The 23,594-nt window shown below is 41.3% G+C and overlaps 1 protein-coding gene across 5 annotated transcripts in view; it reads left to right on the top strand.

The window, feature by feature from the left end:
- PLCE1 (phospholipase C epsilon 1) overlaps positions 1-23,594 on the top strand; it is a 309,225-nt gene that overhangs the window by 226,432 nt on the left and 59,199 nt on the right. For 3 of the 5 annotated variants that reach the window (XM_041739678.1, XM_041739673.1, XM_041739686.1), the window contains exons 6-11: positions 4,373-4,631; positions 6,265-6,470; positions 12,352-13,027; positions 20,014-20,196; positions 21,615-21,732; positions 22,742-22,898. In XM_041739678.1, the coding sequence (XP_041595612.1) occupies positions 4,373-4,631; positions 6,265-6,470; positions 12,352-13,027; positions 20,014-20,196; positions 21,615-21,732; positions 22,742-22,898 (1,599 nt within the window). The remainder of the gene's footprint in view (positions 1-4,372; positions 4,632-6,264; positions 6,471-12,351; positions 13,028-20,013; positions 20,197-21,614; positions 21,733-22,741; positions 22,899-23,594) is intronic. The other 2 variants (XM_041739693.1, XM_041739700.1) reach the window with 1 other exon arrangement.

Below are 23,594 nucleotides of genomic sequence, written 5' to 3'. Positions count from 1 at the left end.
GTCAGAATAACAGGGAATCAAATCCTGGCTCCCCAATGGAATAACTGTGTGATCTGAGTAAGTTTCTCAAACTCAGTGAGCCCCAGTTTCTTGATCTGTAAAATGGGGATGCTAATAATAAGAAACACCTACCTCCTCACACAGGATTTAGTGAGATAGTACAAAGTGTTTGGCATACAGTAAGACTCCATAGAGTTAACCTGTTGTTAGCGTCTGAGATTCACCTTCCCAGTGAGGGTTCTCACTAGAAATAGGTCTTTCCTCATAACATTATTGAGATTTTTCTTTGATTCTCCAGATCCCTGCAAAGGGATTCTGGGTTGGGTGAGGAAAGGAAAATTCTCAGAGTTGGATTTTTTTTTGTCTTTTTGAACTTTCTTAACTAAGAATAAACTCAAATGATCTTGTCACTGGCATTTAAAATGGCCATACAAATGTATCCGGTATGGCTCAAAAGAAGGGAAAAATAGAAAAAGTACTGGGAGAACAGGAGATAATTTGGATGACTGGATTTTCTTTGTGATAAATTTTCTACAAAGAACCTGTGTTATTTTTCTTAAAAAAAAAAATCATCTTATGATAAAATAGTTCTTTTTTTTTTTTTTTGATAAAATAGTTCTATGTTAATGATGCTTAGCCTCTCTGCTTGGCAAGCTAGTGTTGCCTACTGGCTGATGACTTTGCTTCTTCTCTTCTGGACCTGACAGTCCTCATAGCATGGTGGCCAGCTTGCTCCAAAGTGAGCAACAAGAAAGCAAGGCAAGAGCTGCAGTGCCCTTTATGACCTAGCCTCACACATCACACAGTGTCACTTCTACCATATTGTAGTGATCATATAAGACAAAGCACGGTTGATGGGGTCAGGGGGATCTATACCGTACCAGGAGGTGTGGATCATTGAAGGAAGCAATTATAAGTAAAAGATTTACATAGAACAATATTTAATCAATATTTGTCATTTTAAAATAACCCAAATGAGCATCGGTGGGGGAATGAAGGAAATAATATGATGCATCCTTATAATGGAATATTATTTAGCAACCAAAAATGATGTTTTTGAAATATGTTTAATGTTACTGGAAAATAAGCAATATATAATGCATAAAAATATCTGGGAACAAGGCTGTCTTTACTTAATAACTTCAGCAATATTTATACAACATTTATAAAATAGTCAGACCAGACATCTACAAATAGAATAAATACTGGAAGGAAATATGCCTAAAGTTATCTGTGGATAGTAGCACTATGGGTGGATTTTCCTTATTTTGGGTATTTTCCGGATTTTCTACAAAGAGCATCTAGTACCTTTATAAACATAAAAAGAAATAAGAGCTTTAAAATAATGTCAATTCTCAATCTAACAAAAAAAAAAAATCATTTGATCTGATCTTGCTGAGCTTAGTCTTTTGACCCCAAGTGTACCAGGATGGCCCCATTACCTACAGAAAGAGGGATGATCCAATAATGAGACTCATGTCATGTATTCACTTTGTTTATTTATACTTCCATTTCCTGCCCCCAAAAGGATTCTCACCAGTTTAATAAGAAACCAGTTTGTAGAACAAACTGGACTCAGTGCGGTGAAATCAGGAAACAATTTTATTTTTCTGTCTTTCTGACCTGCCTGATAAGGCCCTCCCTCCCCCAACTCTTGAGTTATACCTTGTGAGGTCCTATAGCTTTCACAGTCACTGATTTGGTGAATAACTTGTCTCATTCTCTTATGCTCATGAACATCAATAAATCTCAGAAACATACAGCTGTGTAAGAAAAGCAGGTTGCCTGCATACCTCCAGGGAGACACCACTTGTATGAAGTTTAAAAGCACACAATTCTGCATGCTGCTTAGTGATACATACGTATGTTGGGGAAGCATAAAGAATTGTAAGGGGACGGAGAACACTGAAATACAGTTGTGGTCCCGTTCAGTGACGGAGGGACGAGTGTGGGCTCATGGAGGAAAGCACCAGGGCCTCAATCACATTATTAATGTTTTATATTCTAAACTGTGAGATTAGTGCATGGGCGTTTGTCATGTTGTACTTCTCTATGTCCTCTGAATGTCTGATATATGACATAATCACTTTTTAATCCAGTTCGATATAAATCAAAATGTCAGTCTCTCACTTGATTTAAAGCTTCACCCTTTCCCCACATTTCACAGCTCAACCAGTCTCAGAAACTTGCAGTAGAATGGGAGGATGGGGTTTACTTTTCTTCTCTCCAGCTCAGGGTCTCTACAGAAAAAGTGGGTGAGAGAAGAAAGAGGGGGGGAGTTGAGGTAAAGGGAGCAAAGGTCTCACTTGATTGGGACAGTTGTAATCTGACCCAGGTGCTCCCACAGAGAGGGATGTGGTGTGCTTTTAGGGTTCCTTCCTAGTTACTCCTCCTCACTCCCCCTACCTGATGCCCTGTAGGTACCTCCCACTGCACCGTTAGCCGGCAAGGGGCAGGGTGGCCTTCATCCCCAGGATCCAGCTCTGGAGGTCCTGCCCTCGTAGACTCTTTCTGCTAGCATCCCTTCCTTTGGCAAGGAGGCCTTTTTAGACAGCTCAGCTGCAACTGCCCATCCCGGGGTCCCTTCCTGACTTACAGAAAATGCTCAGTGCTTTGCCCTCCCAGAGTTTGCAAATGCAACACAGGCTCACTGGAGCCTTCAGGCAGCTCTAGGCAACCTGTCATCTTTAGACTTTCCCAGGCAAGAGTCACACATCAGGCTATGGGATCAGCAAACTCTGAACGTAGGTCAACCTCTCCATGGAGTTCACTTGAAGCCTCTGCCCTGGCGGTGATCCTCCTCCTTTCACATATAGTACTCTGACAACTCTATCCAAAGAAATACCCCCTACCTAGCTGCTCAGATCCAATCCTTCTGCATTGGCTGATGGACAGTTGTAGACTACAGATGGCAGAGCAGTTTGTGTGTCCTTGTGACATCCTGGTGCCTCTCTTTAAGGAGTTGGGGCACAACGTCACCTGTTGTTCTCCGCAGCAGTTTCTTTTCTTTTTCTTTCTTTCTTTTTTTTTATGGTATATTTTTTTATTGGAGTTCAATTTGCCAACATATAGCATAACACCCAGTGCTCATCCCGTCAAGTGCCCCCCTCAGTGCCCGTGACCCAGTCACCCCATGCCCCCGCCTACCTCCCTTTCCACTGCCCCTTGTTCATTTCCCAGAGTTAGGTGTCTCTCATGTGCTGTCTCCCTCTCTGATTTTTCCCACTCATTTTCTCTCCTTTCCCCTTTATTCCCTTTCACTATTTTTTATATTCCCTGTATGAGTGAAACCATATAATGTTTGTTCTTCTCCGATTGACTTACTTCACTCAGCATAATACCCTCCAGTTCCATCCACGTTGAAGCAAATGGTGGGTATTTGTCGTTTCTAATGGCTGAGGAATATTCCATTGTATACATAAACCACATCTTCTTTATCCATTCATCTTTCGATGGACACCGAGGCTCCTTCCACAGTTTGGCTATTGTGGACGTTGCTGCTATAAACATTGGGGTGCAGGTGTCCTGCCGTTTCACTGCATCTGTATCTTTGGGGTAAATCCCCAGCAGTGCAATTGCTGGGTCGTAGGGCAGGTCTATTTTTAACTCTGAGGAACCTCCACACAGTTTTCCAGAGAGGCTGCACCAGTTCACATTCCCACCAACAGTGCAAGAGGGTTCCCCTTTCTCCACATCCTCTCCAACATTTGTTGTTTCCTGTCTTGTTAATTTTCCCCATTCTCACTGGCGTGAGGTGGTACCTCATTGTGGTTTTGATTTGTATTTCCCTGATGGCAAATTATGTCTCCGTAGCAGTTTCATCATAGGAAGAGTCCTATTTAACATTCTGTTATGCAAATAGTATTTTAAGATAATGTCCCTCAGGATGGGCCAGTGGCTTAATGTCAAAGCTGGATTTAGTTAAAAGCAATTGTACAAAAGAAGCCGAAACAGGGTTTATGTATATCACTGAGGGACTGACCTAATTCAAGGATAACCTTTAAAAGATCAAGAGTGGATGAACCATGTGTTGTGCAGACAGTCCTCCATAAATATCTGTACAAACCAAATTACCCACTAAGTTTTTGGCTACAGCTGCCAGAAAAGCTCAAACCTAGGTTCAACGCCCATCTTCTGGAATTAACTCCTTACACACGTGTTATTTGTATCTGCCCGATTTAATTTTGTGTTTTGTTTCTAAAAGTAGTACATCATTTGGGGAAGTAGGTAGAGATAGGAGTCCTAAATAAATATTAAAACATAAGGAAAACTGCGGCAAAGAGAATGGATTTGTATGGAATTTAGGGTGTATACTGTAAACTGTATTATTATTTCTCCTTTGGTCTAAAAAATCATCATTTACTTGCAATAGGTCAAGAAAAGTTTTAAAAATGTGGCAGTTTATGGACCAATCTGACCTCGAGACCATGAGGAGCCTGAAGGACGCCATGGCTCAGCATGAATCTTCCTGTGAATATCGGAAGGTGATAACGAGGGCTCTGCACATACCTGGCTGTAAAGTGGTTCCATTCTGTGGAGTGTTTCTGAAGGAGCTCTGTGAAGTACTGGACGGAGCCTCTGGCCTCATGAAGCTTTGCCCAAGGTACAATTCCCAAGAAGAAACTCTAGAGGTGAGCCTTTCAAAATCTGAAGAGTCATTGCTGCCAGCAGAGAGAACCTGCTGAATCTAGGTTATCTGTTGTCACTGTTGTGTTAAGTCCAACAGTTAGGTCCTTGGAAGTTCCAAAGAAAAGCATGTCAGTTAACACTGGGGCTTAATCTTGTTAAATTAACTTTAATGGAGCAGTGTGTAAGTACAAGTGGAAATGGGGGTTGTTTTCTGATTTTATTTTATTTTTTTAGGGGATAACAGGCTTTCTTCTCTCATTGGGTGGGAATGTCTGGATGCTGAGGATAAAAGAAGTCAAGCAAGAGTATTAGCTTTTCAGAATTAGAGGGAGAAAGCATGGCAGGAGGTCAGTGCTGCCTTGCTTTCCCCTTTTGTGGGAGGATGCTGAAGAAGATGGCATCTCATCAAAAGACAAGCTCCAGATTCCAGGCCCTGCCTCAGCTCTCCCAGGCCCATGGCCTCTTGTTCCTGACTCTGAGAACAGAGAGGAGTGTGTGAAATCTGACTCAGAGCATCAGGCATTGGAGAGAAGGGGCTTTGAGAAACTGGAAAAAGAAATGAAAGAAGGGACTAAATTGGGGAGAACTTCACCAAGATTTTTTTTTTAAGTTTTAGAGGTAGAGTTTAGTGATTCATCAGTTGTATATAACACCCAGTGCTCATTACATGGAAGGCCCTCCTTAATGTCCATCACTTAGTTACCCCATCCCCCCACTCCCCACCCCTCCCCATACCTGTTGGTTCCAAACCCAAATCTAGGATTGTTCTCACCTTGGCAACAGCATCACTACTGACCACACACACACACACACACACACACGCACACTCACACTCACATATACCCCTTCTCGGTGGCTATGGGATGACTCCTAAAACTTCAGCCTCTTCTGTGTCACCTGGGAACCAGGGAATCACCTGGTGTCAGGGAAACAAGATCCTCTGGTAGGTACAGACACTACCAGCTTGCAATCCTCTGGCTTAAGTGGGGAGATAAAAGTGCAATAAATGGAGGAAAGAGCTTAAAGCAAGCCCCCCAAGCTATGCCCACTCCAGCTCCCTCACATCTTAAAAGCAGGGGATGCCACATCCAGCGGCACAGCAGGAGCTGTTACCTTTAATGGTCATGAATACACACGGTAAGATCTTTAAAACCACCAGGAAGTCTCAGTGCTACCGTCGGATATGTGAGAAATAAAGCAAAACGTCATCCTTTCTCAGTGTTTTCCTTGGGCCCCAGGAATTTTATCTGGCTCCACAGAATAATAGACTTTTGTCATGGTTTTTCTCAATTCTCACTACCAGGATAAAACAACCCTACCCTTTTTCTGTAAAGTGGCTAATCTTCTCCCTAGGGAACCTTGAAATAATATTGCTTTTTGTGTTGTAAATTTGAAATGGAGTGTTGATTCCTAGGAGGACTAAAGTTGTCTTAGCAGAAACAAGAATGAGTTCTGATAGTTCACGTGGTGAAATGAAAATATGTTTTTCCTGGAAGCTCTGTCTTTTTCTTTCAATAAAATAGGCACAAATGCCATTATTTATGACTACTCTGATTTTATTTCCCTACCCAAGTAGGTTATTTAGACATAGCACATGAACTTGCAATAACAAATTCTTGGTATGTTTTTCTGTAGTTTGTAGCAGATTACAGTGGACAAGATAATTTCTTACAACGAGTGGGGCATAATGGCTTAAAGAATTCAGAGAAGGAGTCCACCGTCAACAGCATCTTTCAGATCATTAGGAGCTGCAGCCGAAGTCTGGAGGCTGAGGAAGAGGACAGCCCCAGTGAAGGGAACAGCTCTAGGAAAAATTCTTTAAGGGACAAAGCCCGATGGCAGTAAGTTTCACATTTTAAAAAGAGAGATGCTCATTTTTTCTTTTTCCTATTTCAGTTTGATTTTGGGTGGACTCCTAACAAAAACCCACCACCTCTATTAGGAAGCCATGCTTTATGTTCCAACTTAACCAATTCTGAATTAGAATTTACCTTCCTAATTTGGCTGCTTTGTTCTAGGATTATTGCTCATAATTTAACTTCTTACCACCTATTATCTCTTTAAAAAGAACCAACTAGAGCTATCCTGTCATTTCTTAAAATTCAGCAAATTAAATTTCAGGATTAGAACCATGATATTTTATTTATTTCATAGCTTCTATAAAAATGGTTTTTATTAATTACTGGGCAGGACACAGGGACAGGTGTTAAAATATTTTTAAGTCAAATATACTGATTTATGAGGGCTAGAGTAATACCCGGAAGTCAGTAGTTTTAGCAGCTCTCCTAAACTTCTGGGTGATTGTAAATTAGGTGATTTAAAGATCTCACTTCCAGAAACATAGGTCTGCAAGGTGTCATCTGTAGCTTTGTAATTGTTCAGTTGGTTCAAATGCTCTTTATCCATGGGCATTGCTGCCCCACTAGACATGCATACCCACAACCAAATGAGAAATTCAGAAATCAGCAGTCTTGGGGCATGTGCTATACCTCTTCAAGGCCATTTGCTCACGGTGAAACCTAACTCAAATGGCAGAGCCTGCCTGGTCCAGCTGGAGTAATCCTCTAGGCCTTCCATAACCATTAGGTCTACTGGCTTTGACATCTTTGCAGGAAAGATTTTATCTGTAGTCAGTACTCATGAGTCATACCTTGCAGTTGTCTTGGAGTCCTTATACACACTTGTATGCATTTAGAAGACATTGTGGTTTGTTTTACAAAGGCTTTCCTGGTTGTCTATGTGTGAGCCTACACTGGGAAGGGCAACAGTGTTTTTAGAAAATAATTTCTTTGCAGTTGGAGCACCAGATCTTTAGAATCTGTTATGAACAAAGAAATGAATGCCTTGTGTCTGAATACCTAATGCCATTTTGTTTTGAGGAGGGAGGTAAACCTATATTCCAGATTTCTCCAAAGGACCCAGATGCTCAAAGAATCATCTTACCACAGTTTCTTAACCCTTAAGTTCAAATATCTCACGAGTAGCTTCTATCAGTTTTTTGGTTGTTGTTCTTTTTAAGATTATCCCAAATCGAAGATTATTTGAAAGTTTTCTCACTAACTGTTGGCTGATCTTAGCAATCCAGATACATAGAGAGGACCATCAACAAATAAACACAGGTCTGCACAGGAAGGGCCTCATAGCCATTTCTGTCCTTAATCTATATCTACCTCTATCTACCTATCCATGTTTATAGGTATGTAGGTATATACCTATCTCCTTCCACAAAAGATTTCATAGATGCTTATAAGAATAAATATAAGTAGTTGAGGTATTATGGAAAAAGGGAAACAGAAGAGGAAAAAGTAAAACATACTGAAATGTATACCATCTCCTACAGTGACTAAATTTGGTTCTGAGAATTCTTAGTGACCAAAGGAAAGAGAACATGATCCATGATAAGTTTTGCAGTATTTGTAAGAAAAATCAGACAGGTGATTTAGAGAAGAAGCATGCCTTTTTCCCCAGATTCCCCAGCATGCCTTTTTCACCTGATTGAATCCCTTTGTTAAAACCTGCTAGAAGGGAGACATCATCCCTCAATAGATCAAGTAATGAATTTTGTATGGCTCTTCTTTATAACAACATTCTCTTGGGGCTGTGTCAGGGTAGGGGTTACTTAAAGGTGTCAACCTTTCTTTCTTTTTTTTTTTTTTTTTTAAGATTTTATTTATTTATTCATGAGAGACACACACAGAGAGAGAGAGGCAGAGACACAGGCAGAGTGAGAAGCAGGCTCCATGCAGGGAGCCCAACATGGGACTCTACTCCAGGTCTCCAGGTCTTGAGCCTGCCTGGGCTGAAGGCAGGCGCCAAACCACTGAGCCACCTGGGCTGCCCTGTATCAACCTTTCTAAAGTACTTTTAGAAATGCTGCCTTTGATTAAGCCTTAGAGGCCTCTGAGTTTCCCTTAACATTTTTTTTTTTTAAATTTGGGAGTTCCTTCACTGATACATTCCTTTTTTCATCCCATCACTTCTGAAATTTTTATTTCCAATTTTCTGCTCATCCCCTGTCCCCCCCCTTTTTTTTAAATAAATTTATTTTTATTGGTGTTCAATTTGCCAACATACAGAATAACACCCAGTGCTCATCCCGTCAAGTGCCCCCCTCAGTGCCCGCCAGCCTGTCCCCCTTTTTAATCATTTTATCATCTGCATCCCAAGATCATTGCTCTTCCACTTCCCATTTTAAGCAGTCTTAGAAGGGGAAAAATTTAAAAATGCAAATATCCTGTGAAGCCATATTGAAATCACATTAAAGCTATGTCCCTCAGTACCAGTCATAGTTTTTTTTTTTTTTAACCTCAAGTGAGTGCTTCTCTGAAAAGAACCACTGAACACAAAAGATAGGGGTGGGGGTGTTAAAAGAATTCACTGAAACTAGATCAGCAGGCACTGTTTCCGGGACCATCTGCCAGGTCTTGGGAATCCATTCCTGAATCAGAGCCCCCTGTTATCATTTCCAGCACAAGGTTGTGTATAGCAAAGGGATTTCCAGATTCCAAGACCCATAGGAACCATGCTGTGTTGTTGATTTGGCTGAAACAAAGACTCTATAAACAATAACTTTCAGCCCTGTTCATGTGGCAGCCACCTACTCTGTGGAAATTACACCAAAGAAAGAAGTGACAATCTCATGGTCTTTCCTTCACCCAGCCTGCAGGGTTCTTATAATTTGTCTCAAATCTTTCACTCCTCTGCCAGAAAAATCCATTTGAAGCACTCACAGAGGGATCCCGGGGTGGCGGAGCGGTTTGGCGCCTGCCTTTGGCCCAGGGCGCGATCCTGGAGACCCCTGGAGTCGGGCTCCTGGTGCATGGAGCCTGCTTCTCTCTCTGCCTGTGTGTCTGCCTCTCTCTCTGTGTGTGTGTGTGACTCTCATAAATTTAAAAAAAAAAAATTGAAGCACTCACAGAAACCCCAGGAAAGTGATGGTAAAAAGTTCAAGTCCTCTGCAGTAAAGGAATAGGGTTGAGAGAATCTCAAAATGTCAGTGGCATCATATAGTCAACCTGTCCAGCTCCCCTGTATGGATGAAGAAGTGGTGTCCAGAGAGGTGAGGTCACTTGGTCACTTGCCTACAGATGGGATGCCTACAGAGCTGGGGCTAAGCCCGACCATGCATTCAGTGCGGGACACAGTCTTTTCTCCTGCAGTGTTCAAGGCATTTCTTACCACCATAGAGGGGCTAACCCTCAGCTTCTTTTAACTTCTAGTTCCTGTAGATTAGGAACATCTGAGTTCCAGAAACACTTCAGTTACCCTTTGTATGACCTATAAAGCTCATTAATAATTACTTTTAAAATTTGCCAGCATAGAGAATAAACAGCTTTGCCTGGGTGAGTATGTAAAAGTCATGGAGGCTTAAAAGAAGTGTGTGGTGCCATTGTAGGGAGATGGAGATTCAGACTATTAATATGTGTAGAAAAGAGTGTGTGGTCACATAGGAGCTTCAAGTTCTTAATATTGTTGTCTCTCTTTGAGGTGATGCAGCTTAAGAAGGATATGCACATTTGAAGAAATTGGATATAAGTAGATAACAAGTTCAGACAGAACCTTAGAATGGAGGCTGCATGAAATGATTAAGAGCTCTAACTTTGCGGACACATTGCCAGCACTCTATGTCACCTGAGTGGGTGACTTAATCTCACTAAGCTGAAGTTTTGTCTGTAAAATGGGAATGGCCATAACGCATTATAGAGTTGTAGTAAGGATTAGATGGGATAAGCAGGTTTACATTGTAAGTGTCACATAAATAGGGCTGCTGTAGTTAATGGCTGCCATCACACCCTTTGGTGCCAAGCCAAGGCATCTGGGGGCCTGAGCATGTAGGTGGGCATTTGGCAGCAGTCACCATTTTAGGACCGCTCCTCAGTCATGATCCCCGTCTTTACTGAAGAGAGCTGAATTCTGTGCCCTCTTACTCCAAAAATCTCCTTGAGACTTGCCTGGAAGATTATCTGATCCCAAAGAGATAGAAAATAAGAAAGCTGAGCAGAAAGAAGTACAGTATCTGAGAAAAAAATCATAGTTACCATTTCACACACACACACACACACACACACACACACACACACATTCAACACGCAGGCCCAAAATAATAAAAGGACAAGAAACCAGGTATTCTCCATAGAGGATGGTGACAGACCAGTCCCAACCTTACAAACACCCAGCTCATAACATCCTTTAGATCACAGACTGCTTCAGGCCAGCCCAGACCTTAATTAACATGGTCTCCACCACACCACCGCTGGCTTTGCTGGGGGTAGTTGGGACCCTCCTGTTCTCTCTCTTCCTGGGCTAGTACCCATGACCAATCCCATGTCTCTGACCTGTAACAAAGAAAGCCATTTCCCACTGTCTGCTCAACATTGAATTGAAGCCAGTTTATCATTCGAATCCTGACTTGAAACTTGGACACCATTTCCACAGTAAAGCAATGTTTGGGTGGCTACACTTTGAAATATTGACTTTGCAAGTATAATCGAGACGATAAAAATATTAGTAACATTTAACATTCCATTATTTATTGAGAGACTACTTTTGAACAAACACTGTCCTAAACACATATATTAAACTATATAATCTTCCAACAGTTACATTTGACTCAGGATCTCATACCTCCCAGGGCCAGGATTTAACCTCAGGCAGGCTGGCTCCCAATCATCTTTATGATCCTATAATCATATTAACTTTGTTAGGAAGTAATAAACAGTTATGAGGAAAATACATAACCAGATTGATTAATAGCCCGCTTGTCCCCTTGTATAAAATTTTCTTCAGGTTGGGCAGCCCCCAGTGGCCCAGCAGCTTAGCACTGCCTTCAGCCTGGGGTGTGATCCTGGAGACCCGGGATCGAGTCCCATGTCAGGCTCCCTGAATAGAGCCTGCTTCCGCCTCTGCCTGTGTGTGTCTCTGCCTCTCTCTCTCTCTCTCTGTCTCTCATGAATAAATAAAATCTTTAAAAAAAATTTCTTTGGAGAACATTAGAAAAATATTTATCTGTCAATTTATGGTTTCTAACTGACCAACACTGCAGAACTTCTTTGGGGATGGAGTACAAACTTTCCTTGTTTTTCACTCCTTAGTCATCTTCTTGAGTCATAGAACCTAAGCCTGACAAGGTAGTTTCTTTGCTGGTAAACACATTTTTGATCTTTGATTATGTTATTTGGTTCCTAAATAACCCTTTAAGTGCCGCCTTACTCCTTCTTGTAAACCCACAGAAACTTGTCTCCTGAAAGACTCTGGCACAGAAATGCATAACATTCACCATGTGATCTACAAGACAAAACTACTAGTTACCTTCTCAGCGTAAACTTACTTTGTTACCAACAATTGTCAGTTTTATCTTGGGCATTAGTCCTGAGAAGAATGCCTTGTTTTAAGCTTTACTTATTTATTTGAGAAGGGGGTGGAGGGACAGAGCCCACCTGCCTGCTATCTCTCTCTCTCAAATAAAATAAATAAATAAAATATTTTTAAAAATTCAATAACTTATCTAGCAGTTCCTTTCCTTGTGCCTTTGGTCAGACATATTGCTAAATACAAGCTTTTAGAATGCAGCTATCAAAAATCTACTCTGACCTTTAGCCTTTTATATTTCCTATGCTAATTTGAATTCGAGTGAAGTGAAAAATGATGCCTGGTGTCATGAAAAAGCTTTATGTTCTTACTTCTGATTAGAAGACAGACCAAATTTCTCTCTCTTTCCGCTAGATTTATAATCGGAGATTTGTTGGATTCCGAAAATGACATCTTTGAGCAATCCAAAGAATGGGACTCTCCCAGCTCAGAAGAGCCTCAGAAAGCCTTTGACCATGGGACAGAGCTGATCCCTTGGTACGTGCTGTCCATCCGAGCAGATGTGCACCAGTTCCTGCTGCAGGGCGCCACCGTCCTCCGCTACGACCAGGACACGCACCTCTCTGCCCGGTGCTTCCTCCAGCTTCAGCCTGACAATAGCACCTTGACATGGATAAAGCCCACAGCTGCCTCCCCGGCCAGTGCTAGAGCAAAACTCGGTGTGCTGAGCAACACGTCTGAGCCTGGCAAGTTCCCGTCACCAGGCAGTGCCGGACTAAGCAGCCTGGCCGAGGGGGTCCTGGATCTGTTTTCAGCAAAGGCTGTGTACATGGGACACCCTAGCATCGATATCCACACTGTGTGTGTCCAGAACAAACTGGGTAGCATGTTTCTCTCAGAGACTGGCGTGACCCTGCTCTACGGGCTCCAGACCACAGACAATAGATTATTGCACTTTGTGGCACCCAAGCACACTGCTAAGATGCTCTTCAGTGGATTGCTAGAACTCACAAGGGCCGTGAGGAAGATGAGAAAGTTCCCTGACCAGAGGCAGCAGTGGCTGCGGAAACAGTATGTTAGCCTCTATCAGGTAAGGGCGCAGCCTTCCCCCTCTCCTCAGTACCTGATTCTCAAGATATTAATCTTGCAAAACCACACTTGGACTACCAGGGTTTGCTCTCACACTTGGTCACCTACTACCTGAGTGATACTGGGCACCTTTGTCTTCGCCTCTCTGTGCCTGGCTTTCTAATCTATAAAACAAGAGCGATAACAATACCCCGTCATAGGATGGTTATAGGGCCCAACTGAGTTAGTAGGTGTAAAACCATAATGTCAGCTGCTGTGTATAAAGAATAGTGTCTGGTTTGTCGTAGATCCTATTAGTATTTTGTCTGAACTCAGCGACTGGTCATTATACGCCTCACGTAGGAAATAAACTAGTTAATACAAGCATTTTCACTTACTCAGTTTCCATCAGAAGTATTATGGTGGGAATGTCTTTATTATTAATTAGGGATGAGCTGATACATTGGAAGCCTTCCTTTTGGAAACTGAAATCCAGCTTCATCACTTAATATACTACATCACTCTCGGAGCATTAATTTACTGTGTATTGCTGCCTCACTGTAGAACTTCTAAGTTTAAAAGAAACCCTCCCAAATGTGCGACAACTCATACATGGATTTCTGCCTCACCGGGTTTCTGTTGGCAGCTGCCCTGAGGAGGCAGTTTCTCACAGCCAGCTGCTTAAAGTGAGTGTGTTTCTCATGAACCCTAAAATTATCAAGTATTTCAGCGCTAAGGGTGGCAGCAGGACTGGCCTGAGTGAGATGTGAGAAGAGACACAGGCATTACCTGAGTAGCATACTTGTAGAGAACGGAGGGCAGATTGCTGAGAAAGTGAGTCAGAAACCCCACCAGAGGGGGGCACTGTTGGTGGCAGTTCCAAATGGGTTGTATCCAAATATTCAGTTTTTCTGTTATGCATTTCCATCTTTTGGGCAAAAAATTATGGTTTTTTACTAGTCTCATAAAACAAATAAAACTATAACTTATATTACTCAAATGACTGATTTCATGTACTTTTCACATTTCTCACACATTTTCTCCCCCCTGGGCTGTAAGTAGGGACATATATATATAATGCTCCTCTTTCCCCTTTCCCCACACCCATGCAATACTTATGAGAGCATATCCTGAGTAACTAACTAGTAATTGATTAATGAGCACATGGGCTTATGGACACGATAATGCTAGTACTGCACAGCCCAAAGCCTGTTTCAGTTAACTCATCTTTTTTTTTTTAAGATTTTATTTATTTATTCATAAGAGGCACACATGAGAGAGAGAGAGAGAGAGAGAGAGAGAGAGGCAGAGACACAGGCAGAGGGAGAAGCAGGCTCCATGCAGGGAGCCTGACATGGGACTTGATCCCTGGTCTCCAGGATCACACCCCGGGCTGAAGGTGGCACTAAACCGCTGAGCCACTGGGGCTGCCCTCAGTTAACTCCTCTTAAAACAGAAACCAAAACACATGCTTCCTGTCCACTCTGCAGAGAGATTCCAGTGTGGTCAGATGCTTGGAAAAAAGGTCTTCAGGAGCTATTGTAAATATTGATTTTTAATTATAATCATTTCTCAGCCTTCCAGAATCATATAAATCCATTCAACCTGGACATAAACCAAAGTCTCAGAGCTCAGTTAAAGTCACAGTCATAAACCCAACATGGTTTATTTGCTCCATTTATTCCCTTTTTTGATTTTATAGCATAAAGTAACTGAATCAACACCTATTCTGAACCAACACCAACCAATACTTGGTTTCTCATTCACCCTGGCAGCCTTCAGTTTTTGCTGAAGGAGGCACCAGCAGAAACCAGGAATAGCAGAAAAGGTAAAAGGCACTGCAGGTCAGTGACAAAGGAAGGGACCTGGAGGCAACGCAGTCCCTCCCAGTTGCAAACATAGCTACAAACCCCCTGCCTCCATCCCTCCACCACTGCTTGGAAACAAGCTGTTATGATGTAAAGGCAAAACAGCTCCCTGTACCTCAGCCACTTCTGAAAACACAGACGTTTTGAACAATCTAAACATTGTTCTGCGTGAGCTACCCAGAAAGACAAGGCAACATGTCTCAGAAACAGATCCTCAAGATAAAAAAAAAAAAAAAAAGTGGAAAAGGTCAGTGAATGATTAGTTTCCCATTATGTAGACAAGCTCCCAAATAGTCTCAGAGAACATCAAAAAGATGCTACCAATGTGGTACTTGGAGAACAAAAAGTCAAATAGGCAACCTGTTAAATGCCCCTCTTGGTGACTTTTAATACTGCTTAGCACACTAGCACACTAGCTCCTGAGAAGTCCTAAGGTACAAAAGAAATTAATTTAAATGTATCTATACATTAAAGTAATTTATGAACAGTCTTGAGTTCTTCCAAACTTAAGAGCCCTGTAAGAGTATTTCTTTATTCCCAGTTTGGAAAGGGCTTACGCAGAAAATAATCTTTCTGGGGCACCTGGGTGTCTCAGTTGGTTGAATAACCAACTCTTAGTTTTGGCTCAGGTCATGATCTCAGGGTCATGAAATTGAGCCCCATGTCAGGCTCCATGTTCAGCGTGGAACCTCAGCTGGGTTCTCAGTTCTGCATAAGACTCTCTCCCTCTCCCTCTGCTCCTCCCTCTAAAATAAATAAATATTTAGAAGAAAAAGAAAATATAATCTCTCTGACATTGGTGTCCTCTAGTGTGATGAATATATGTGAAGTTGCTCTTTTTTTTTAAAGGTTTTTTTTTTATATGAGAGAGAGCATGAATAGGGGTGCAGAGGAAGAGAGAGAAGCAGACTCCCCACTAAGCAGGAGCCTGATACGGGGCTCAGTCCCAGGACCACCTGAGCCAAAGGCAGACCCTTAACCTACTGAGACACCCAGGCACCACATGAAGTTGCTTTAAAATACAAATATTTTAGTACTAGTAAATGTATTTGATCTAATGGAACTAGAAACAGGAAATAAAGCAAAAGACAAGAAGAAATAGTAACATTTGTAATGAAGCCTAAGAATACAGGAAAATAAAAGAAAGTAAGCCCCAGAGATTTGATGTGGGGTATGGGACAAAGACTGGTATCATGAGCTTTGGCTTGAGGTTGCATGGGCAGAGCTGAAAACCCAAAGTCTTGGGTATTTGAAAAGATCTCTGGGAATCTGAAAAGATTCAAGACAGGGTTCTCAGGTGAACTTCTGTTGTAACTAACATGAACAGATTCTAAGTGTCTTCGAAGGGAAAAAAAGAATTTATTTAAAGGATTAAACTGTCTTCAAAATATGATATGGAAAGATGATGCCAACAGATAAAAGTGCATGAATATTTTTTAAGGAATCAGTTACCTGATCCTAATATCCATATGAACTTCTTTTAGTTTCCCATATTCCTAGGCTTCATTACAAATGTCACAATTTCTTGTCTTTTGCTTTATCTCCTGTTACTATTTCCATTAGATCAATTTATGTTTACTAGTATAAAATGCTTGTATCTGAAAGTAACTGTTTTCTAAAACTGAGAATGTAGTTTCACTTACAGTAGACTGTCTTCCAAATTAAAAAGAGAAGGTATATCCTTCACCCACCCCAATGAAGTTTATTGTTTTGTACATAATAGAAGAAAGAGTCAAACTACATTTCAGTTCCCAGAAAGTTTCCTTTAAAGAATAAACAAAGGCATATGCCTTTTCCAGGCCTAAAATATTTCTATTAAGAGTAAAACTTGGAATCCCTGGGTGGCCCAGCGGTTTGGCGCTTGCCTTTGGCCCAGGGCGCGATCCTGGAGACCTGGGATTGAGTCCCGCGTCAGGCTCCCGGCATGGAGCCTGCTTCTGCCTGTGTCTCTGCCTCTCTCTCTCTCTCTCTTTCTCTCTCTCTCTGTCTATCATGAATGAATGAATGAATGAATGAATAAATAAATAAATAAATAAATAAATAAATAAATCTTAAAAAAAAAAAAGAGTAAAGCTTGACCTTTATTAGGTTGTTCTGAATTTGGAAATACCAAAGCAGTAGAGGCTGGTTCTTTTATATACATGGTATGGGTCTATTAAATTTTTTTATTAAAGATTTTCGTTTTTTAGAGCAGTTTGAGGCTCATAATAAAATTGAGAGGAATGTACAGAGATTTCCCATAAACCTTCTGTCCCCCATGCATGAATAGTGACCCCCACTGTCAATATCACTTACCAGAATGGTACATTTTTTTTAAACAAAGGATGAATCTACATTGATAAATGACAATCACCTAAAGTCTATAGTTTACCTTAGAGTTCATTTTCAGCGCTGTATATTCTGTAGGCTTACACAAATATATAATGATATATGTTTATCATTATAATATCCCCCATGGAGTATTTTAACTGCCCTAAAAGTTCTCTGTGCCCTGCCTATTCATCTCTTATTCCCACTCTACCTTACCCTTCCCTCCTCCCCTGCAACCAGTGATCTTTTTACTGTCTCCATAGCTCTGCCTTTTTCAAAATGTTATATAGTTGGAATCATACAATATATAGCCTTTTCAGATTGGCTTCTTTACTTAGTATTATGCATTTAAGATTCCTCCATGTCTTCCCATGACTTGATAGCTTATTTCCTTTTATTGCTGAATAATACTCCATTGTGTGCATGTACCATAGTTTATTTATCCAGCTATCTACTAAAGGACATCTTGGGGTAGCCCGGGTGGCTCAGCAGTTTAGCGCCGCCTTCAGCCCAGAGCGTGATCCTGGAGTCCCAGGATGGAGTCCTACGTTGGGCTTCCTGCATGGAGCCTGCTTCTCTCTCTGCCTGTGTCTCTGCCTGCCTTTCTCTCTCTCTCTCTCTCTCTCTCTCTCTCTCTCTGTCTCTGTGGGTCTCTCATGAATAAATAAATAAAATCTTTAAAAAAATAAAAAAAAATAAAGGACATCTTGATTGCTTCCAAGTGTTGGTATTATTAATAAAGCTCTTGTAAATATTCATGTTCAGGTTTTTGTGTAGACTTAAGTTTTCAACACTTTTGGGTAACTCCCAAGGAACATGATTGCTGGATTGTATGGTAAAAGAATGCTTACTTTTGTAAGAAGCTGCCAAAGTGGCTGTGCCATTTTGCTTTCCTACCAGAGCGAATCCTTATTCCCATTACTCCTCATCCCCACCAGCATGTGATGTTGTAAGTGTTCTGGATTTTTGCCATTCTAATAAGTGTATAGTAGTATCTTACTTTAATTTGCAGTTTCCTGATGATCTACAATGTGGAACATCTTTTCATATGCTTCTTTCCATCAATATCTCACCTTCAGTCAAGTATCTGTTGAGGCCTTTGGACTATTTTTTTAGTTGGGTTGTTAGTTTTCTTATTGTTGAGTTTTAAGTTTTCGTTGTGTATTTTAGATAACCATTCTTTATCAGATGTTTCTTTTGCAAACATTTTCTCTCAGTCTGTGGCTTGTCTTCTTATTCTTTTGACAATGTTTTTCCCAGAGCAGAAGTTTTAAATCTTAATGAAAGAATCTATTAAATTTCTAAAAATGAGTTAGTTAAAATCCATAGGTAAAGTGTTTACAAAATTTCTTTCAGCATATGTTATTCAATAAGGTAGTTAAAATTTATTTATGAAATTGTGTCATGAAATGTTTATTCCACTTTGAAGTCAATTGTAGTGACTTGTTAGCAGGGAGCCGGCCTGCCTCAGGAAGGAATGATCTCTAACCATTTTTATTCTCAGTAGCACTGTATTCAAGATTCATTTTCCAGGGAGGGAGACTCTGATCGGCTTATTTGGATCTTGTTCTAACCATTGGTCAAGGAAGGATGTTTCACCTTGATTAATAGATTCAGACTATATCCAGTGGAGATAAAGTAAAATTGAGGTATGGTTAGAGAAAAAAGAAATGATTAATGAACAAGCATAAATCCCAGATATCCATCAGAGATCACCAAAAGGTTTCCCACATCAGGCATCCAAGTTACTCAGCATCCTCAGATCCATAACAGGATGCAGGAAGTGGAAGGTCACAACTCAAGTCATAAAATCACATAGCTATTGAACTTTAGGGTGAAGGAACAAGTACACACACAAAGAATGGAATTAATTGGGAATTAATTAATGGGAATTAATTTTAAAAGGTCCATGTTATGTAACCTGCTATATATCATCCATATTGTCTTTAATTCACATGTGACATTTTATAGTTTTATTAACTGGCCTCCTGACTTAGAGAAGTGTTGGCAGTTGTTTAACGAGTAAATCTCTGCTGTTCCTGTGTATGTTGCTCCGAGTTACCCTGTGAGAAACCACTATTGTGAAGCACTGCCTGCCCCTTAAGTATCTTTTTGCTGCTCACAGTATCATAATATGCATGCTGTTCTGCATGCCCTGGGCTCTCTCTCCTTGGGTATCAGTCACTCAAGAGGACAGCAGCCCATTTTTTTAAATGTATTTATTTTACTGAGTATAGTTGTTGACACATAATGTTACATTAGCCTCAGGTATACACCAACTATTTAATAATATATTTTCTCTGTGGTTTTCTTCCCAGAACCCTCTGAAGCAAATTTCTCATATGCCACATACTTTGTATTTCAAGTCAAATTGTCCCAAGCATCAAACTAGGTAAAAACAACCAACCAATCAAACAACAACAAAACAAAAACCTAGGATGATACAATACATATAGAACTTGATCTTAAGTAGATTCACACACACACACAGTCAGTCCTCCAAAGCCCTAATTTGCAAAATGTATCTTCCTGAATATTCCTACAGTGGTAATACTGGAATGTAACCTCTAAAACTGGAAAGGAAGTTTGTTTTAATCCCATTTGAACAGTGGCCCCTTAAAGCACATCCCAGCAGGGATATGACCAGGACAACAGAGGACATAATAAGAATCTTGACGGGTAGGAAACAGCCACTTGGGTGGCCAGATCTCTAGTCTTCTGTAACTGCCTGTGCTCCTCCACCTCTGGGAATTTACTAGAAGCCATTCATGTAGTGACTTCCCCATTGCCTGCTGTTGCGTTGTGCGTTCAGAATGTGATTCTTTTACAGGAGGACGGACGGTATGAGGGCCCAACTTTGGCTCACGCTGTGGAGTTGTTTGGTGGCCGGCGATGGAGTACACGCAATCCCAGCCCTGGGACATCTGCAAAGAGTGCTGAGAAGCCCAGTGTGCAGAGAAACAACACCTTGGGCATAAGCACCACCAAGAAAAAGAAGAAAATCCTTATAAGGGTAGAGTGCTATTTATTACACATCAGACCCAGTCATCCAGGACTGTCTTATGGTCCACATCAGCAGAAACTACTTAGCACATTTGGGTTGGGGGCAAGATGAAACAAATGAAATTCAAGTCCTACCAAGCACCTCCTGGCGCCAGGACCAATTAGGAATTATGTCAACACCTGGAAAAGTCAGGGGCCAAAAACAGTGAGGACTCAGTAAGAAACATTGTGAAGCCATCCACAAAGTACCGTGGGAGCAGACATGAGGAAGATCCAGGGCTAGGATGCAGGCAGAAGAGGAAGCTTCCCAGGGAATTGGACAGATGGGTCTTGAGGATGTATAGGATTTATCAGACAGACAACAAAGGGGAAAAGCATTTCTGGCAGAGGAGGCAGCAGGGAGGCACGAAAGACTTGGCTTGTTCAAGGAAGCACATGTAGTTCTGGGTTCATGCTCCAAGCTGGAGTACAGGCTCTGTGGTGGGCAAGCAAAGGCTAAGAAGACCAGAGATCTGGTTTAGAAGGTCCTAGAGAGCCAAAATGCTGAACGTAGAACGTAACTGAAAATATATTATCAGGAGAAACAACCTAAATGTCCATCCACAAATGAAAGACGAAGAAAAGGTGATGTATACATATAATGGAATAGTGTCCAGCCTTTAGAAAGAAGGAAATCCTGTCATGCTACAATGTGGGTGAACCTTGAGGACATTACCCTGAGTGAAATAATCCAGTCACAAAAGGACAAATGCGGCATGAGTCCACTCATATGGGGTACCTACAGTGGTCAAACTCTTAGAAAACAGAAAGTAGGATGGTGGTTGCCAGGGACTGAGGGGAGAGGCATAGGAGAAGTCGCTTTTCCTTGTGTATAAAGAGTTTCAGTTTTCTAAGAGGAAAAAGTTCTAGAAATTGATTGCACAGCAAGGCACATAGAGTTAGCACTATTCTTCTTTATGCCGTAAAATGGTTAAGGTGGTAGACTTTCTGGTTTTTACCACAGCAGAAAATATTTGGTTAGTTACTACTATATATTCTATATTACACAATATATAGATTATCACTATAGTGCGATAATGTATTTTCTCCATGGTTATCTAGAAAAAGTCCTGTGCTTTATGTATGGGAGACTATTGATGTCTCAGCCAAGCTTAGTCTGCTTCATACTTTGGTCTCTATGCAGAGATGCCAGGGGTGATGTGCCTGCTCTTGTCAGCCCCCTTGCCTCGGCATGCTGCTGTACAGGGAAGAACAAGTGAGAGAGGGTAGTGTGAGACCACTGGGCCAGCCTTCACACAGAGCTCTATACTGGTTTAGAATGGATCGTGTTAAAGGTGGGGCAGTCAGAAGGGGACCAACCTGAGCGGCAGCAGGGCCCTGAGGAAGAGAAACCCAGACCGAGGGGAATTGGTATGTGTGTGTTCCCAGGGTGAGAGTGGAGAGGCAGCCGACGATGAGATGGCCACCCGGAAGGCCAAAATGCACAGGGAGTGTCGCAGCCGGAGTGGTTCTGACCCACAAGACATGAATGAGCAAGAAGAATCTGGTAAAGCTGCATACTAACACCTGAGATTTTTTATTACTATTATTATTTTATAGGGAAAATATGCATTTGGTTTTGGATTATGATTTAAGTATTATGGACATTCTTTTTTTTAATGTTTTCTTTTTTTTTTAAAGACTTTATTTATTTATTCATGAGAGACACAGAGAGAGAGAGAAAGGCAGAGACACAGGCAAAGGGAAAAGCAGACTCCATAGAGGGAGCCTGACTTGGGATTCGATCCCGGGTCTCCACGATCATACCCTGGGCTGAAGGCAGCGCTAAACTGCTGGGCCACTGGGGCTGCCCCCCCGCCTTTTTTTAAGATTTTATGTGTTAGAGAAAGAGAGTGCATGAGCAGCGGGGAGAGGCAGAAGGAGAGGGAAAAGCAGACTCTCTGCTGAGCAGGGAGCCCAATGCAGGGCTCAGTCCCAGGACCCTGGGATCATGATCTGAGCTGAAGGCAGACACCCAACTGACTGAGCCACCCAGGTGCCCCATATTGTGGACATTCTTAACAAAACTCTTTGTCTTGTTAAATATACTTATCTTTGTATTTAACTAGATAGTGGTACCCAAGAGGTACTTTTGCAAGCTCAGCATACTTGGAAGAAAATACTCATTAATTAACTTGGCCTTATGGACAGGGGATGTGAGATATACAAAATACAATGTGGTAGATTAGATTAGATCAGTGATTCTCAACCATGGCTGAGATTATTTTTTAAAAATATCTGGATGCCCTGGCTGCACCCCAGCCCAACTGAGTCCAACACTCTGGCTGGGACCTGAACATCTCTATGTATTTAAGCTCCTGAGATGATTCTAATGTACAACCAAGGTTGAGAACTCACAAGTCCACTCATCAGAATATCTTGATACTTCACATTATAGAAATTGCCTGCATAGACTTATTTGCTAAGACATTCAGAAGCAGCTTTTGTTTTTCTTTGATTACTAGAGAAAGGGTAAGCTGATGTCATTGTCTGGTTTCTTTGTTTCTCTCTCACAGAGGCAAATGCCATCATGAGCCCTCCTAACACTCTGCCTTCCAGAAGAGCCCACTCTTTGACTACAGCTGGGTCCCCTAATTTGTCTGCCGGGACATCATCTCCCATCAGGCCAGTGTCCTCCCCTGTGCTGTCTTCTTCAAACAAGAGCCCGTCCAGGTGGGGCCTTAACATGATAAAACAGAAGGACCCTTACATCATTCAAGTTGTATAGAAGGGCATCTTCCAGTGCTCTGTGGAAAGACTATCTCTGATTTTAACTTAAAAATTACATTGAAAACTGAAAAACCCCAAATTTTTAAATGCTTCTAATTTTCCCAATTTTACCCTCTTATCTTCTTGCATTACAGTAATCTCTCCTAATAATTTAACAGACCAGTCCTTCAGAGGTCAATAGGACTAACCAAAACCCAAGCTATGATTTTCTAAAGCTGCCTTGTCGAATGTAGTAGCCATTGGCCACAGGGGGACAAAGAAGATGGCTATTTAAATTCAATTTTAAATGCATTAAATAAAATTTAAAATTCAGTTCCTCAGTCATACTATGCATATTAAAAGTATTTTATAGCTACAAGTGGTCTGTGGCTACTATATTGCACAGTGCAGATATAGAACACTTCTATCATCGCAAAAAATTCTATTAGCACTGCTCTAATGAGGAATAAATTAAGTTTTAACATAAGCTACTTTACCTTTTGCTGTTAGGTGAAATATATTTAAAACTCTTCTTGTATATGAGACAAGATACAAATGACTGGGGAAACAAATGTATTAGAGCAACTTGGGTATATTAAGGTAATTCTAAAGCTGTTATTATAGTAAATTACTTTATAAAGTCCATGCAAATTACAGATT

The sequence above is a fragment of the Vulpes lagopus genome, chromosome 2 (assembly GCF_018345385.1).
Source record: "Vulpes lagopus strain Blue_001 chromosome 2, ASM1834538v1, whole genome shotgun sequence".
Taxonomy (NCBI): Eukaryota; Metazoa; Chordata; class Mammalia; order Carnivora; family Canidae; genus Vulpes; species Vulpes lagopus.
This window is presented reverse-complemented; position numbering and strand designations above follow the sequence as displayed.